Source organism: Sturnira hondurensis, unplaced genomic scaffold (assembly GCF_014824575.4).
Source record: "Sturnira hondurensis isolate 20B ecotype Veracruz unplaced genomic scaffold, ASM1482457v3 Scaffold0009719, whole genome shotgun sequence".
NCBI lineage: Eukaryota > Metazoa > Chordata > Mammalia > Chiroptera > Phyllostomidae > Sturnira > Sturnira hondurensis.
Window position 1 is genome coordinate 15,588,137 of NW_028082350.1, and position 18,541 is coordinate 15,606,677.

General features: G+C 49.5%; 1 protein-coding gene across 1 annotated transcript in view; it reads left to right on the top strand.

Moving 5' to 3' along the window:
• Window positions 1-16,293, top strand: part of KL (klotho) — a 34,958-nt gene extending 18,665 nt beyond the window's left edge. The window contains exons 2-5 of the mRNA XM_037057641.1: window positions 7,624-8,134; window positions 8,915-9,183; window positions 14,154-15,255; window positions 15,771-16,293. Of these exons, the coding sequence (XP_036913536.1) occupies window positions 7,624-8,134; window positions 8,915-9,183; window positions 14,154-15,255; window positions 15,771-16,108 (2,220 nt within the window). The 3' untranslated portion in view covers window positions 16,109-16,293. The remainder of the gene's footprint in view (window positions 1-7,623; window positions 8,135-8,914; window positions 9,184-14,153; window positions 15,256-15,770) is intronic.
• Window positions 16,294-18,541: the final 2,248 nt, after the last annotated feature.

An 18,541-nucleotide genomic window follows, 5' to 3' on the forward strand; every position in this document is an offset into this window, starting at 1 on the left:
TATACTCTAGGAAAAAAACAGAAGTTTTCCTTATATGGTGATTTATTACATTGATTGATTTTCGTGTGTTGAACTATCCTTGCATTCCTGGGATAAATCCTACTTGATTTGGGTATATAATCCTTTTAATATGCTGCTGAAATTGTTTTGCTAGTATTTTCAAGGTTTTTTGTATCTATGTAATAAAGGATATTGGTCTGTGGCTCTGTGTGAGAAGTATTGATGTTAATTCTTCTTTAAATGTTTGGTATTATTTACCATTAAGGCCACTCACCCTCAATTTTTCTTAGTTGGAAGGTTTGTTTTTAAGAAAATGTATTGATTGATTTTTAGAGGAAGAGAGGAAGTATAAGAGACAGAGAAAGAAACATTGATTTGTCGATCCACTTATTTTTACATTCATTGATTGATTCCTGTATGTGCCCTCACCAGGGATCGAACCTGCAACCTTGACATGTCAGGATGATGCTCGAACCAGATGAGCCTCTTGGCCAGGGCTGGCAGGTTTTTGATTCTGATTCAATTTCTTGAAGTTTATTTTACATCCCCAGGATGTGGCTTATATCTATAAACATTTCATGTACAACTTGAAAGTATTGTTAAGGGTAGTATTGACCTAAACCCTAAATGTCAATTAGCTCAATTTGGCTTATAGTGTTGTTTAGATAGCTTATATATGTACTAATTTTTTTGCTATTTCTGCAGTCAGTTATTGAGAGAGAAGTTAAAATCTTCAACCCATTGTCAAGTTGTCTACTTTAAGAAAAGCTATGAATTTTTGCTTTATATATTTTAAAGCTCTGATATTGTTACATTTAGAATTGTATCTTCTTAATGAGTTGATCCTCTTACCATTAAGAAATATCCATCTTTATCTCTGGTAACAGTTCTTGTCTTGAAATCTACTTTGTCATTAATATACTTGCCAGATTTTTTAGGCTTACTACATACTGGAGACATCTCTTTCCATCATTTTTCTTTCAATTTAGCTGAAATGTTACATTTAAAGTGTATTTCTTGAACACAGAATGTAGTTGGAAGTTACTATTTCAAAATCTAGTTTGATAGTATCTGTCTTTTACTTGGAGCATTTAGTATGCTTTTATTTACATAATTATTGATATATTTGGGTATACGTTTACCATCTTGTTATGAGATTTCTAATTGTCCTATCAGTTTTTATTTCTTTCTTTATGCATACTGCTCAGTGAATCAAATATTTCTTAGTATTTTCTTTTTATATATTTTTTGGCTTTTTAGATATAACTTTTAATATATTTTATCACATTATTTATCTTTATCATAAAGTCTGTATAGAATTAGCAATGTTAAACCCATTCAATAAAATTTCTATTTTAGATATTTTACTTTTCAGTTCTATAATTTTCATGTCTTTTCCCCATTTCTCTGTCTTTATTCCCCATTTGTTTGTTTTTTATATCTATCTTTTCTTCGCCATCCTTGGACGTATTTCTAAAAGCTGTGTTTAAATCCTAGATCTATTTGGCTTTGGTTTCTGTTTCCTTTGAATGCTTTTTTTAAGATTGAAGGTTTTAATTTTCCTTCTTTTTCAATGTTTCATGATTTTTGTTATACTCTGGACAATATAAAGGCTGCACCGTAGCGAGTCTGGCTTATGTTGTATTCCTTTGAAGGGTGTGCTACTTTGCTCTGCCAGACAGTTAAATTAGCGGGGGATTTTTCCCCCACGTGCCAGACCTGAAGTTGGTCTTCGTTGAGCTGGTCTGTGTCAGCTTTGGCCTCTGTGCTCAGGCACAGCCTTCCTGGGCTGCCCCCGAAGGTCTGGCTGCTCAGCCCTGTTTCCCTGCCGTGGCTTCCCTGAGGTGCATGACCTTTGACATCCAGCTCTCAGACCCGGAGCACCTGCTCTTTCTTCCGCCTCTCAGAGCGAGTCTCAGCTTGTGCATCCGGGGCCAAGGACCCTCAGGAAGTCCCGGGCAGAGTGCTGGGCGCTTCCTTGGCAGAGCGTTCTCCGTCTCCCATTGCTGGCCTGCCTCAGCAGCTCCAGTCCCCGCCTTCTACCTCTCAGCCCCACCGCCTGCTTCGCTTTGCCTGGGAGGCACCTCCTCAGCCCGGTCTGAGCTCAGGCAGAAGGCTGGGCTGGCACGGAACGCACCCACCAGGTGGCCCTTTGCCCGTGTTTTTAAATGCCTTATTCGTGGGAAAGTTTGTGTTGGGTTGTAGGAAGGATATAAACAGGTAAAGGATAAGGTGCTTACAATTTAGACAGCCAAGAAAACATGCTATGAAATTCAGAGTATTTTACTTGACTTCCAAAATTTGGTGATACTGGCTAATTGGCAAAGAAATACGAGATCCATTTATTCTAGATGTTTCGTACTCTGCATTTCAAAATCTACATTGTGGCTGGTAAGAAAGTGAGGAGGACTGGGTGGAGGGGGGCATAGGGAGAAAAATTGGGACAACTGTAACAGCATAGTCAACAAAATATAATTTAAAAAGAAAGTGAGGGGGATAGCATACACCACAGTGTCTTTTACACTAACATGTACCATTAGTGCGTTTTGAGGCAACCCAGTGTTATTCTTAGAGAGCTACCATGCCAGGTTCCTTATAATTTACTTTTTAATGACGTCTGCCTGAAAGTTCTCTCTTAAGGTCTTAGAAGTAAATACAACCAGGATATCTTATGAAAGAGTTCAGCTGCTCTGGCTCAGAAAATTGCTTGCTTTTGTCCCAGACTTCTTGGTCTGGTTCCTAACGCCAGCCCCCATTCCCCCATGTCTGTTTAGTGAATACTTACTCCGCCTCAGATGCTTCGCTGGAGTCCAAGACTGAGGGAGAAAAGTCCCACATGACGCCTTTGAAACGCCTCCAACCTGGACCGTTGAATAAATGCAGCATCACGTGGTTGGGGTTCCTGGGGGAGGCCGGCTGTGGAGACACATGGAAAAGACATTTAAGGGCAGGGAGAGGGAAGAGGTCAGGGGAGGCTTCCTGGAGGTGGTGATGTCTGAGCTGAGTTATGAGGAGGGTGAGGTCGGAGAGTCTGGGAGTAGGTAAAACACGTATGAGCTGAACCTGTAGACACACGGAAGCCTCGGGGGTCTCAGAAATCCATGGAAGCCTCAGTGTGCCTGGGAGTGAGGCCTGGGGCAGAGGCTGGGGGCAGGTCAGAGAACAGTTAGCCTCCAGTGACCTCTCCGCGTTCAAATAACCGCCACAGGCGGTTCCAGCAGGTCCTGCCGTTCGACTCCTAGGGGCTCCTTTCCTGTTGGGAATTTGAAGTGTCCGTCTTACTTCTGAAGCGATACGTGTGTGTGGTAGGGAACGGAAACCAGAGAGGCAGGTGAAATGAAGGCAGCTCTGCCGCCGCAGTCCTGAACTTTCCTCAACAAGTTATAAATCCTTCCAGACCTTTACGTACATATTTTTCTTCCATAATCTAAATATTTTCTTTCAAGTGCTATTAAAACCAACATATGACTTTGTAACCTGCTTTTTTTGTTTAGTGAGTATTTTAGCAAACTATTTTACATGTTAATAGCCATTCCATTAAACATGTAAAATAGGTTGCTAAAATAGTAAAACGGAGTAAAACATTAGTAAAATAGTAAAATATTTTAAACATGTAAAATAAGTTGTTAATAGACATTCCATTCTTCTGTATTTGTAATATCCGAATAGTAGTGTGGCTTTAGTCATACCACAATGTATTGAAACGTGCGTAGGATGGTGTGAATGTATTTGAATACTGGACATTTTGATTGGTTTCAGTATTTTGCCATTAGAAAAAGTATTTAGGTAAACATTCTTGCTCATACCCTAAATTATATCCCTGAGTCCTTGTCAGTAGCTTTATTAAATTTTAATCTTAACAAGATTATAAGATTACCATACCCAGAATAATTAGAAAGCAATGCAAAAGCACGCATAACCTTTCCCTATTAAGCATCCTTACTTGTTACCATGCGGCAAACGGTGACCTTGCTATACCCCTCGCCTCATAGCCTTCGGTTGCGCAAACCTACCATCTGGAAGTGAAATGAGCTCAGGAGGAGGGGACGCGGCGTTTGGTGAAGTGTGACGGACACACTGGGCCTCCGTGTGCCGGGAAAGGGGCAAGGCAGCCTCTGGGGGCCCAGCTGAGGAGGCGGGTGAGAGGCGGAAGAAACAGGGGCCACCAGAGGCTGGCCATGTAGCTCCTTGTGGGGAGTCAGGAGAGGAGTGGGGGTGGGGGGCTTCCGGGAGAAGGGGCCCCGCCTGGAGCGGCCCCCAGTTTGGGCTGCCCTAGAGAGCAGTCAGATATCAGATCTGGGGGGTGGTTGGAATGGGGTCGGGGGTTGCTAAGCGACACCTAAGATGCTTTCTGTGTTAGTCAGGGCTCCCCAGGGCCCCGGGCCCGCAGGACTAATATAGACAGAGGTGTATTTCGAGGGATTGGCTCATGTGTGTGGAGCCAGAGAAGTCTCACATCGGGAAAGCCCGAGGGGTCGTTTCTGTCCCTACCCAGAGGCCTGAGACGCAGGAGCCAGTGGCCCAGATGGCAGTGGGTAGAAGTCTGGTTCAGTCAGGGCGCAGGCCCGTCCTCAGCTCCCTTTTCGTTCTGCTCTGGCCTCGATGGGACTGATGCCGCCCTCCTGGGTGAGGGTGACCATCTGCTCTCAGTCTACCACCAAAGCTAATCTCTTCCTGCAAGACCCTCACAGGCAGACCCAGAAATGGTGTCGCTACGGTTTTAATTCATGTGTGCTCCATGGAGCAGAGGGTGCTGCGTGGGGGCCTCTGTGTAACAACAGAGCACAGGCAAGACTGGAATGGACGTGCTGGGGCAAGTTCCTGGCAATACATGGGGATGGCAAGGCAGAGCGCAGAGAGAGAGAGAGAGACAGGACCAGGGACACGTGCCTTTATTAGAGCCTGTGGGTGGCATGCTTTGGGGTTTCCAGGCCAGGGCCAAATTGGTCGATCCAAACCAAAAGATGGGTTTAGGTCGGCCCCACGAGGGTCTTATCCAAAAAGCACAGAAGCCGTGGGAGGCGAGGGAGAGGTAGATCCCAAACTCTTGCTGTGGGGCGGTCCCCTCGGGAACTCGCAATGGCTGATGGCCCTGCAGGCTGCTCTCTGGGGCCTGTGCCTGCGTGTGGGGCCGGGGTCAGTGCAGATCCCCCGTGTGCTGGGTTAAACAGAATGGACCCAGCAGAAGCACGCAGCTGCTGAGCTGGACTCTCACCCAGCGTCTCACCCGCCGTCTGGGGTCCCTCAGCCCGGTCAGAGTGGCACGTAGAATGGACTGCCTGGCCGTCCGGTGCTGCAGCTTTGCCTTTCTCTTAATAATCAACGGCTTTGCTAGGACCTCTCACTTGCCTCATGTCCTCTAATCCCCACACGGTCCCTGAAGAAGAAGAGACGCTGTTCCCATTGGTGCAGAGAAAGATCTAAGGCTCCCACTGGTAATGGAGAGAGGATGGGGGATGCAACCCTGCCTCTTCCAACCCAGACCCCAGGTGTCATCGTGACCTCCTGTCCCCGAGCTGCTGTGGACTGCGTTCCCTCCTCAGCAGGTGTGTGTCCTTAGCTGCACTGCCGTCCTGTTTGGTCTGCGTGGCCCTTAGGGACAGAAGGAATGAACATCCATGGAGACCCTCCCGCACGCAAGCTTTGCGTTGGGTGTTTTACCTGAAGCCTCTCATCTCCCCCTCCTAATAGCCGGTGAGAGACACAGGACAGCGGGCCTTCCCTCGAAGGTCAGGGAAAGGCACACAACTAACCGCGGTGGAGCAGGGGGGTTATCTGACGTTGAAAACCATGCGCGCGCTTCTGCAAGGCCTCAGTCGTCGGTTTCCTTGCCCATCGCCCTCTGAGCCGTGTCAAAGTCCCTGTGGTGAGAAGAGCCAGCACTCCAGGGCAGCGAACAGTTCCATTGCCTGGCTCCGACTTCAGCTGCCTGCAGAACACACCCAGTTAGGAAGTCCTTGGGTTGCTCTCACTTCCCCCCAACCCTGGCTCTACACCCTGTGGCACTTGCTCTGCAGAGGGGAGCCCCTGAGACATTAAGGGCCCGTTAGGCCTCCAGCTGGGCCCCCTTAATCACGTGCTTGGGTCTGGCATCCTGAGGATGAGCAGGACAGGGTCCCTTTCTTTTCCGTTTCACCGTTCAAGGTCAGGCTGAGGTTTCTTGTCAGTTGGAAAAGGAGGGACGGGAGACCAAAGGAGAGGGTGATAGAGAAAAGTGGAGGTGTCACCAAGCCAACAGTTTTTGAATCACGTGGGCAGAAGTCACTACTCTTCAGGTCCACATTTGATTCTGCATTTCCTCCTTAGCATACAGAGAGCTGCTTCAGGTCCTGAAAAAAAAAGAATATGTTCAGTGAAATGAAACATATTTAGTAAGAAACTACCAATGAAAATTCAACATAAACTCCACCCCTCCACCAAAATGCATGGCTGAACTCCAGAGAATAGTGGTGAGGCCACTCTTGGACACACGCCCTGACATGAACCGCGAGAATGACCTTTAGACAAAAATGAAGAGGGTGTTAGGCGCTCCGTGTGAGCGAGCCTCTGTGGGCCCAGGGAGTGGGATGGAAATTGGCACGGCCGTTTTGGAGAGTGAGAGTCAAACAGAGTTGAATGAGTTTTTGAAGATGGTCTATTTATCAGTGGAGTCAAAGGCTGACGAACGGCACTCGTATTTTTAGCAAAATAGAGTAAACTGAGGAATTGAAAAGTAAAGAGAAACATTGTTCGAGCAAGGTGGGAGGAACCCTATTATGCTCCCTCTTCTTTACCAAGAACAAGGAAGCAGTGACCACAAGGCAGCAGGGGCCAGTGAGGTGCTGCAGGAACGTGATCCTGGTGTTATGGGAGGGAAGCCTGTCTCATCGCTGTAGGAGGGTCCAGGCTGGGGGCTGACTGGCTACAGGCACTGGGTGGTATGAAGGTGATTTTCTGTTCTTTGCTGCTACGGTGGATGCTGAGGCCTGCGGGAAGCCGCCATTGTCCCCGGGCTCCCGAGGGTTAGGGTTAAGTTTCCATATTGGAGCTGGTCCTTTAATTTATTCCACTGAGTCCCCTTAGGGAAGAACAAAGATGGTGAGAACATGTGTTAGAATTTTATCTCTGAGAGAAGACTACAAAATATTAAATTGGCTCCAACAATCTGAGCCAACTTGAAAACTCCCAGTCTCTTAGGATAAAAAAAGAAGTACATATAATCCTATTTAGAAATTCCTGGTGCGATCACAGAGTTGGGTTTGGTCCTTTCCACGAAGCCTATTAATTAAACAGTATGTAATCCAAAGCCAATTAAGCAGTACGGTATTATAACAGATTCTGATTTCATTAATTTTTCAAAGCATGAATAATAACTACATGATCAACACCCCCCAAAATTCACATTTTCCACCGGTGGCTGAGGACAGTGGAAACGATTCCAGGCCGGGTAGCAGCTGGCCGTGGGCTGACCTACCTCTGAGATGATTTATCGCTGCCGGGCGACATTTCCCTTGCGGGGTTAGTCATTAGGTTAGGTTTGATGAGAAACAGATAGAAATAGGGTTGGGAATCCAAATATGCATCACACTTCTCCTCGCAATCAAAAGTCAATTTACCATAGGCTTTTTATTTTATTTTGTTTAGGCTCACGCCAAAATCTGGCACCTCTACAACACCTCCTTCCGCCCGACTCAGGGGGGCCAGGTGTCCATCGCCCTCAGCTCCCACTGGATCAGCCCCCAGAGAAGGGCGGACCGCGGCGTCCAAGAATGCCAGAAATCTCTAGACTTTGTTCTCGGCTGGTTCGCCAAACCCGTATTTGTTGATGGCGACTACCCAGACAGCATGAAGAACAACCTCTCATCCCTGCTGCCGGCCTTCACGGAACCTGAGAAAAAGTTCATCAAAGGAACAGCTGACTTTTTTGCTCTTTCCTTTGGACCGACCTTGAGTTTTCAGCTCTTGGACCCTGCCATGAAGTTCCGCCAAGTCGAATCTCCCAGCCTGAGGCAGCTGCTCTCCTGGGTCGACCTCGAGTACAACCACCCGCAGATATTTATTGTGGAGAACGGCTGGTTCGTCTCAGGGACCACCAAGCAAGATGATGCCAAATACATGTATTACCTCAAAAAGTTTATCATGGAAACTTTAAAAGGTAGGATTGGGGATGAAATTCCAATTTCCTGCCCAAATCCACAGCTAAAACAATCTCTAAGATGATCTGTAATAAACTATGTGAATTTATAGTTTTTGATCATAATGGAGAAATTGATTTTGGCTATAATAGGAATGGATTCTCATCACACCTTTCTCATTTGGGGACTTGAGGAACGTACATTAATTTTTAAGCTCATTTTGTAAATGAGAAGTTAGATTACAATGTGTGAAATTAGTTGACTTTCAGAATGACTACTTTAGATTTTTAGATTACACTAAGGATTCAGGAAATCCCAGGGTACCTAGCTCTGCTTACGTATTTTGGGTTCTTACAGTTTGTACCGAATGAAGCAACTTTCCTAGTCACTAGACCACCAGGGAGTCTTCGAATGAAGCAACTTTAAAAATAAAAAAAAAAAGGAATGTCAGCATCTGGAGAAAACAGTCAGTACTTCATGCTTTCAAAGGCTTTATTAGTTTCTTGCATCAGGCACGTTCGGTGCCGGGATAGAAAGGGGATACTGACCAGGCCCAACCAGCCACCACCAGAGATAAGAGGAATCCAAATGAACACATATTGGAGATAAGTCTGTTTGTGAAGAGCCTATTTCTAGAGTTATCCAGGCTGCATCGGTGCCTTTTGTAGGCCATCGGTTCACCCAACAGTAAGCTCCCTGCGGAATCGATCCTCTTACCTGGGAAGGCCCCCGGGGCTCTTCCATCGCGGGCGAGCGTCCGGCGAAGGGTCACTCACTCCTGTCCTCTCTTCCCTTTGCAGCCATCCGGCTGGACGGGGTGGACGTCATCGGGTACACGGCGTGGTCCCTCCTGGATGGCTTCGAGTGGCACCGAGGCTACAGCATCCGGCGTGGGCTCTTCTACGTGGACTTCCTGAGCCGGGATAAGAAGTTGTGGCCCAAGTCTTCAGCCTTGTTCTACCAGCAGCTGATAGAGAAGAATGGCTTCCCTCCTTCACCTGAAAATCAACCCCTAGAGGGGACCTTTCCCTGTGACTTTGCTTGGGGAATCGCGGACAACTACATTCAAGTAAGTCAGCTGAGAAACCAATGAGCGGTGTCACCAGGCCCCCTTGCTAGTAAGTAGAGCTTCCTTCTCAGGTGGTCACGGCCGCGTGTGCGTCCTGCCCCGAGTGCACGGGGTCCCTGAAGGGCGTCCTTTGGAACGAGATGCATCCTTCTCTCCAAAACTCTTCCTGGCTTCTCCCCCTTGCACTTCAGATCAGCCCCCAAAGGGGAACAAAACATGTATTAATATTTAAGATCTGATAAGATATACTCTTTTTTTTAACGCAGTGGTTTTCAAAGTGTTCAGAGTGGTTGAGTGCCATACACTGATGTGGCATGGAGCTCCGCCTCGTCTGAGATAGTGGAGCAGGCACTCTGGGCAGAGCCCCTCCTCAGGGACGTCCCTGAGGGTCCCCAGTCTTGCTGAAGGACAGAGAGGAGGAAAACCCTTGCTGGAACTCATTGGAGCGCCAGTCACTGAGCTGGGGGAGGGGAAGCGCTTCACAACGGNTTTTAATGCAGTGGTTTTCAAAATGTTCAGAGTGGTTGAGTGCCATACACTGATGTGGCATGGAGCTCCACCTCGTCTGAGATAGTGGAGCAGGCACTCTGGGCAGAGCCCCTCCTCAGGGACGTCCCTGAGGGTCCCCAGTCTTGCTGAAGGACAGAGAGGAGGAAAACCCTTGCTGGAACTCATTGGAGCGCCAGTCACTGAGCTGGGGGAGGGGAAGCGCTTCACAACGGCCAGCCAATGCGCTTACCCAGCACCTTCTCTGTAGTTCGTTCTCAGTGTTGTTTTAATTTAATGATTTAACTTAAAAATTCAAACTTTGATTTTTTTAATTAAAAATGTGTTTTCTAGAATTTGATCAAATAGTAGGTACTTGCTGGGCAGTGAGCGTGTGCCCAGCCCCGTGCTGGTGGCTGGGGGTGCTCGGTTGGGGGCGGTGTGCGAGGAGGTGAGTGAGCCTGGCCCCTGCCTTGCAAAGAGTCTGGAGAGAAAACGACGGCTACACAAACCAGAGAACACAGTGAACCGAGCACGTGGTAAGTGAGCAGGGTGGTGGCGGTGCTGTTGCTGAGCAGAGCGTGGAAACAGACCAAGTTCACTATCAGCGCACAAGCAGGGGCGTTTGTCACGTCATGTCCAGTGCTTCTAGCCAGTTCACTGGTTCTGTAGGGGAGGAAGCATAACACCCCCTCCACCCTTCTGAGTTCTTAGCTGAGACCCCTGTGGTAAAAGTCAGGTTAACAAGAGAAAAACACCGAAGTTTATTAACATGGATACCTCCGGTACACGTGGGAGATGCTCAGAGAGAAATGAGCAACCCCCAAAGTGGATTAAAATCCAAGCTTAAACACCGTGCTAAGAGGGGAAGGGGAGAGGGGGATATAGGTCTCTTAAAGGAGAGCTAATGACCTTCAGGAAACATAAACGGGCCCTTGTGAGAACAGGTGGGAACTATGGCAGTTTGGGACCAAGGTCATCTGGGCGCGGAGCTGACTCCTAGTCTCCTCTTCTGTGCCAAGGGCCAGTCTTCCCCGGCTGCTGAAACTCCGGAGGGGGTGCATCTTCAGGCAGCCAAGGAGAGAGCAGGGAAAGTCTCCCTCATCCCCCCCACCCCGCACCCAGTGTGAGCACCCGCAGCCCAGCGCCCGGACATACCAGAGGCGCCCGCTCCGGCTGGCTGTCCTGTAACCCTTCAGCTCAGAAGTATTGGGGAGAATGTTTGGATGTGAGGAAAGGCCTTCTAGTTGAAACAGGTTGCTTTTTTCCTTGTAAATATCGAATTGCCATCTTTTAGTTAAAGGTCAGTATACCAACACCACGCTTGCTATGTGTTTCGTGGGTCTGTATTACTCTTGAGTCTCTTTCAGACCCCCAGTGAGCTTTAGGGGTGGTCTCAGGAGTGAAGCCCTTCCTTGCAGGTGAGCAAGGACGTCTGAGGCAACCCCAGTCCTGGCAGCTCTGCCCTCTCAGTGGGGGTTTCCAGGCTGCCCCCTCGCCCCTCCCTCAGCCCACTGCTCTCTGCAGCCTCCCTGTCCAAGCTGCTGTCCTGCAGGGGGGGCACCCAGTGGGGCTCTAGTACCCACTTGTCACCGAGGGCGCAGGCTCTTCCCCCATCTCCCCGATGGTGGCCTGAGCCTGGGCGGGTAAACCCCATTCAGTGCTTCATGCGGAGCCATCCGCCAGCATCTCTGTGCACACGTGTGTGAGCTCGGAGAGCCCGTGCGGACGTGTGTGAGCTCGGAGGGGCCGTGCGGACGTGTGTGAGCTCGGAGGGGCCGTGCGGACGTGTGTGAGCTCGGAGGGGCCGTGCGGACGTGTGTGAGCTCGGAGGGGCTGTGCGGACGTGTGTGAGCTCGGAGGGGCTGGAGGGAGCCCCTTTTCTCTCTGCTCGGTCCCCACCCAAGGGCAGAAAGGTTTGCCTTAGAGACAGGTAATGAGTGAGAAAGTCTGAAGAATGTATCCTATTTCCTCGGAAGAGAAGAGACTGTGCTCAGGTGCAGCAAGTATGGCAGGGGGGCAGAAGGGGGGATGGGGCAAGAACCCTTTTCCTACCCCTTAGAAGCACTCGTTCTAGAACTCGATCCAAAGTCAGGCTGCCCCCCCATTTACGTCATAGCCCGGGGGCTCTGCTCCTTCACCCAGAGGATTCCCAGGGCTCTTCTGTGCAGAACCAGCCAAACCCAGGGTTGGGCAGGTCTCTCTCCACCTTGGGGTGGGCTTGAACTTCTCCGAGAGATCTTAGTGGGCGAAGGCTGCAACTACAGTTTTGTTTTTTCTGCTTTTCACCGTTGAGCTCTGTATTCTTCTGGCAGTGGCCTTCCCCAGCCAGCTTCCTAACTGACAACGTGCAGACAAGTTTTTTGGGGGGGCAGTTTCTAGGAATGTGGGCGAATGCTTTAATTTACAGGCAGCACTCTATACTTCTAAAATATTACATTAAAGTCCCGAGAAGTGACTTTTAAACCATTGAAATGTACCTTTTCCCTCTGGCCCAGCATTAAAAAATCCTCACATTAGTGAGGCATTTATTTCCCTTGGAAAACTGTAAAAATGACAAACCTGTGGGACACAACCTGTCTGAAGTCTGACCTCAGGCGTACTCGCACGGATCGTCACTGTGAGGGACCCATTTCCCAGCTCACAGTGTTTGTCCCCAGCTACTGACTCCCCTCATGAACTTGGTACAGACCCCGCTGCACGCCGGAGCCCGGGGCTCCACTAACACCAGCCAAGTGGGGAGCGAGGTTCTTCCGTAAGGTGTGAAATACATGCTTCACGCCCACTCCTTCTGCAGGTTCAGCTTATTAGCTCGTTTTTCTTTATTCAGAAATACGTCAACTAACCAATGGAGTTTAGATAAAGTTTTGCCTTAAGTCTATCATTTCTAGATGTCCGGTAGTTTTAAGAAATAGATACCCCCCCCAAAACTTATACTTTAGTTCCTCATGTTTGTTTTCAAGTGGACTGAATAAAAGCTGGTGTTTTAGGGACGATTATGGTAGAAAAGATACCAATTTAGTCGACTTGGAGTTCCGTAAAAATAATCCAAAAATTCCTTGAAGCCGTGGACACTTTCCTTTCGGAAGAGCATGCAAGTCTTTTCTCCTGCAGAGCAGAGGAGGCGTGGTTTGCGGATGCGTTGCGGTGAGGAGATAACTTCTTGCAGCATCCCTGTAACACTGGGGAGATGCACTCCGGGGCGAGCTGCAAGGCGCCCTCCTCCAGCGAAGGCAATTGCCCTCCGACACGCTGATTTTATAAAGACTTTCCTTCATGCACACAGCACCAACTCCTACAGAGAGGCACACGGCGGCTCGTTTGCAGCAGGCCCCAGGAAACCTGTCCTAGAGATCCCAAACTGGGGTTCATCTGACCCCGGCTTTTATACAGAGGGTCACGCCAAAGTAACCCTCTCTAAGGAGACCCCGGGCAGGGGCATCGGGCTAGGGAGCACGTTCAGTGTGCACCCTCCCCCCCCTCCCGGTGGGCACGAGGAAGGAGCATTTTGTCATTCTGAGTTTACAATGGGTCCACTCTCCTGAAGGCCTGGTTTCATTCTGGAGGCTTCAATGTCAGATGTTGATCGTCATAGGAAAACAATTAGGAAAAAAATTTAGCCCTGGCTGGCGTGGCTCAGTGGATTGAGTGCTGGCCTGCAAGCCTAAGGGTCACTGGTTCGATTCCCAGTCAGGGCACAGGCCTGGGTTGTGGGCTGCATCCCCAGTAGGGGGCATGCAAGAGGCAACCACACATTGATATTTCTCTCCCTCTCTTTCTCCTTCCTTTCCGCTCTCTCTAAAAATAAATAAATAAAAACTTAAAAAATTTTTAACTATGTTAAAAATTCCATTATGGGTGGATGACAATTTCATTTCCTATGTCCACATTCTTTACCGCTTCCTACTGTCAGATTGAATTTGTTAAATTCTGCCATCAGCTGCAAAGCTAATAGAAGGCTCCGGTTCTGCTTATTTAGTATCCTTTCCTGAGAGCAGTGCTCAGTGCAGAGCGTGATTTTTAAGAAGCGCAATTTAATTTCAAATGCCATTTCATTTTTTGACTCTCACTCACTCGGGTGTTAACCTTTATCTTTGCCATTTAAAAATAATTTCAAAGTCTTGTCTCATCAGTCATTTCTTGTATCAAAAGAAAAGCGCCCCCAAATTCTCCGCTGCTTAACACAGACTCGAGATGCGTGAGAATTGTGGCTAATGTTTGTCATCTGAAGTGAGAGAAAAACTCGGGTTTTTAAAGCAGGGTTAGAATTGCAAAGAGAACCAGGGGTGAGACAAATGCACGTTGACAAAATGGACTGCTTTCTTGTTCAGGAGCTCGGTTTTCATGAAAAGTCACTCGAGTGTCCTGCCAGAAAGGCTCCTGTGTTCGCTCACACTGCTGGCTAGTTTCACTGAAAGAACCACACGGAACTCCTCTTCCTGGCCATCCAGGTAAGCCACATTTACGCTCCTCTGTCCCCCTAGGTGGACACCACTCTGTCCCAGTTCACTGACCCGCATGTCTACCTGTGGGATGTGCACCGCAGCAAGGGGCTCCTGAAGGTGGACGGCCTCGTGGCCAGGAAGAGGCCGCCCTCCTGCGCGGACTTCGCGGCCATCCACACCCAGGTGGCCCTCCTGCAGGAAACGCACGCCACGCATTTCCACTTCTCACTGGACTGGGCCCTGGTCCTGCCCCGGGGTGACCGGTCCCAGGTGAACCTCACGGCCCTGCACTTCTACCGCTGCATGGCCAGTGAGCTTGTGAGCGCCAACATCACACCTGTGGTGGCCCTGTGGCGCCCGGCCACCCCGCACCAAGGCCTGCCCGAGCCGCTGGCCCGGCAGGGCGCCTGGGAGAACCCCCGCACCGCCCTGGCCTTCGCCGAGTACGCCCGCCTGTGCTTCCAGGAGCTCGGCCCACACGTCAAGTTCTGGATCACGATGCAGGAGCCCCCCACGCGGAACATGACCTACGGCGCTGGGCACAACCTGCTGAAGGCCCACGCGCTGGCGTGGCGCGCCTACGACGGGCAGTTCAGGCGCTCCCAGAACGGGAGAATGTCCCTGGCCCTGCAGGCCGACTGGATCGAGCCGGCCTGCCCTTCCTCGCCCAAGGACCAAGAAGGGGCGGAGAGGGTGCTGGAGTTTGACATCGGCTGGCTGGCCGAGCCTGTGTTCGGCTCTGGGGATTACCCGCGGGTGATGCGGGACTGGCTGAACCAGAGGAACAACTTCCTTCTGCCCTACTTCACCGAGGAGGAAAAGAGGCTGGTCCGGGGCTCCTTCGACTTCCTGGCGGTAAGCCACTACACCACCATCCTCGTGGACTGGGAGAAGGAAGATCCGAGCAAGTACAACGACTACCTGGAGGTTCAAGAGATGACGGACATCACGTGGCTCAACTCGCCCAGCCAGGTGGCCGTGGTGCCCTGGGGCTTGCGGAGAGTCCTGGGCTGGCTGAAGTCCAAGTACGGAGACCTGCCCACCTACGTCATCTCCAACGGCATCGACGACGACCTGCAGGCAGGCCAAGACAGGCTGAGGGTGTACTACATGCAGAATTACGTGAACGAAGCTCTGAAAGGTAAGGCCCCTGACAACTGTCTCTTGAAGGTGATGTTACCCAGGGCATGCCACCTGTCAGAAACTCTCAAACACATGCACGCAGCCACCTTCGGAGTGAAGGGCTGTCCGTGTTTGCCACACTGAAAAAGCCCTGCAGGGAGTTGGGGTTTCCCCCAGAGATAAAGGGGTGTAGCTACAAGCCGGAGACCAAAAATCCCTGCCACCTGCTCTGGGCCTTGGAGACTCGGACTGTCCTGCCCTCCGCCCTCCCCCGGCCCATGGCAGTCCCACCTGCTTCTTGGGCGTGAAGATTAACCCAATTCATGGTAGGCTGCATTATGTAAAACCTACCATGTTAAATGTAGCTCCACATTTGTCTTCCCAGACAAGAAGCCTTTTCTGATGAAATCCGATTTACCCTAAAGTTTTATTAAAGGGTATTAACACTTCCCGGCCGTACCAAGGCCATGGGTGCCTCATGGGTTGTGTGCAGAGCATTTCACTAACTTGTCCTCTGTCCTTTTGTCCTTGTAGCCTACGTACTGGACGGGGTCAACCTCTGTGGCTACTTCGCCTATTCGTTCAGTGACCGCACGGCGCCCAGGTTTGGCCTCTATCGTTACGCTGCTGATCAGTTTGAGCCCAAACCGTCCATGCAACATTACAGAAAAATTATCGACAGCAACGGCTTCCCGGGCCCGGAGACGCTGGGCGGACTCTGTCCGGAGGAACTTGCGCTGTGCACCGAGCGCAGCCTTTCCCACACCCAGAGGAGTTTGCTGGCCTTTGTAGCGTTTCTGCTCTTCGCCGTCATTGTTTCGCTTTCCCTTATGTTTTACTACTCCAAGAAAGGCAGGAGAAGTTACAAATAGTCCTGAACACTGTCCTATTTATTTATTTTGACAAAATTATGCATACGAATTAGCTATTCGCCATTTGCACTTGTCGGTATTGTGACACTGTAGATTTCATACATCTGATCTCTACGAAACCTATCTGCGATGTGTGACAGAGGTTTTGAAGTAAGCATAGGTGATTGTAAAATCTTGAATAATGTGAATTGTACCTGGGTTTTTTTTGGGGGGGGTGGGGGCAGTGGTCAACAACCCCAGGGCCACCATTCCTACAGCACCTTCTGTAACAAAACACCGAGAAACAGGAACCAGTCTGTAACATTTTCACAGAAATTTAGGAACAAGGTTGGGATATTTTTATCTGTGCCCATTCCCCAATAATGTATTTTACTTAAAGTAATAATTGCAAGGGTTTGAAAAGCTAAGTCCCAAGCAACTGTCTCCCAGCCTCCCCGAGAGGCCTGATGGTCTCTGTGGGACCGAGTGTCCCTTGAAAAGGCAGGTGACAGAATACAGGAGGGATGACAGGGGGCCCTGGGCGGGAGCAGCCCTTTCAGGTACAGCGTTTCTGCGAAATGCTGCTGACGTTAATCCGTATGTGGTCCAGGACACGCGTGGTGGAGCGAGTTGTAGAACCTGATACTTTTAGGTGACTTTTAAGGCCCCTCAGGACCCCCGAGTCCTTGAAAGCTTTGTGTCGCGGGCCCTTGCGGAGGGCCGGCCTGATCACCGGGCACTTTCCATGCCTGCACAAAGTAAACGTGACTCAGGAGTGGCTGGGCACCTCAGGAGGCACACGCCGATGCCGAACGCGCCGTACTGCCGGGCTCCGGGAGGAGGGAAGGCGTGAAAGGTACGTGTTCTGAGCAACAGGATGACTCATTGGGCTGTAAGCCCTTTCCCGGTAGAAAAAGCCTTTGGAATGAATGAGGTGCCCTTTTGGAGAGAGTCAGAAAAGCCGTAACTCATCCTGTGAAGAATGGCTCGGCTCTCTGCTCTTTAGAATGCGCCATCATTTCTGTGAGTGGAGTTTTTGAAATGCCTCCCGGGTTCCAAGGCACCCGGTCTGCTCACACTGGAAAGTTGGCGTCCATGCATGCTGAGGCCCATTCCCGTTCTTGCTGCTGCTGCTACGGTGGACCTACCGTGGAACCAGTTTTGCTTTGGATTTCGACACTGGGACAGGCTGCTGATGTCCTGGTGTCCTCCAGTGGCCCTGACGTCAGTCTTGCTGATACGCAGACAGGGAAATCTGTGACTCTGGAGCTGTGGGTGATCTCGGCGCTTTTTAGATGAACCAGCGTCGTGTCAAGTCAGATGGACCACCACTGTGCCAGGCGCAGCTAATCTCGCTGACAGCGTTATGATGGATAAGAAACACTGTACTGTATTATGAATCATCTTCAGAGGTGGCATGATTTTTTTCCAAGAAAGATAAGCTTTCGGTGGTACTCTTTTAAGAACGGAACTTATTAAAATTGGAAACTAGAGAAGCAGAGTTTATTTTATGTATATATTTTTCTGATTCTAAGAGTAATATATATTCACTGTAAAAAGTTTTAAAACACAGAAGTTGTAGGTAAAGAAATTAACCTGTGACTTCACCACCTTGAAGTAGCCAATATTATCATGGGCTGTGTATTTTATTTTACATAATTGGAGTGAGATCATATTGTGAATTGTGATGTATCTTTATTTACTTTTATCATGTGCATTTCCTTTGTCATCTATCTTAGAAGCATACTATTTTTAGTAGCCGTACAGTAATTCTACTATATGAATTTGTCAACTTATTTAACCTCAGCCATTCCTATTTGTTGGACTAGTTTCTTATTGTTGTTAATTGCTGTTAAAATGAATGATACTTTAAAATGATTTTTTCGCTATGATCATTTCTTTGAGTGTGTAGAGAAGCAATTCTGTTCCTTGATAAAGAATTACAATAAATCCGCCTACGACTTTGCCTTTTTTTGTAATTATGTGACTTGTTGCTAGATAAACTTACTGAAACAGTTTTTTTGAGTCGTCTGAACCACAAGGATCAGAGTGGTGAGGAAACAGGCCTGACAGCAAGGGGGAGCAACCTGCCGGGCCGTCCGGTCGGGGAGGGCGCCCCAGGCTGGTCTGGGCGGCGGAGCTGAGGGGTCGGCTGAGAGATCACTTCAGACACCGAGAGAGCGAAATAGGGGAGGGGCCGGGGGGACCTAGCAGATGCCAAAGTGTGGAGGGGAAACTGCATTTCAAAGTCATGGTGCTGAGTTACAGGGAGGGCAGCGTGCTAACTCTGAGTCCCATGAACCCCAAGGGGAGGTCGGGGGCCCCCACCGGCCTGAAGGAAACAGGGCCCTCTAGGATCTGTCCCCCCCACCCCGTCCAGCTCCTCGGTGAGGGCGTCTCAGAGCACCACCCCTCCCACTGCTGCTCTGCCCTCGGGGAGGCTGGGCTTCTCCC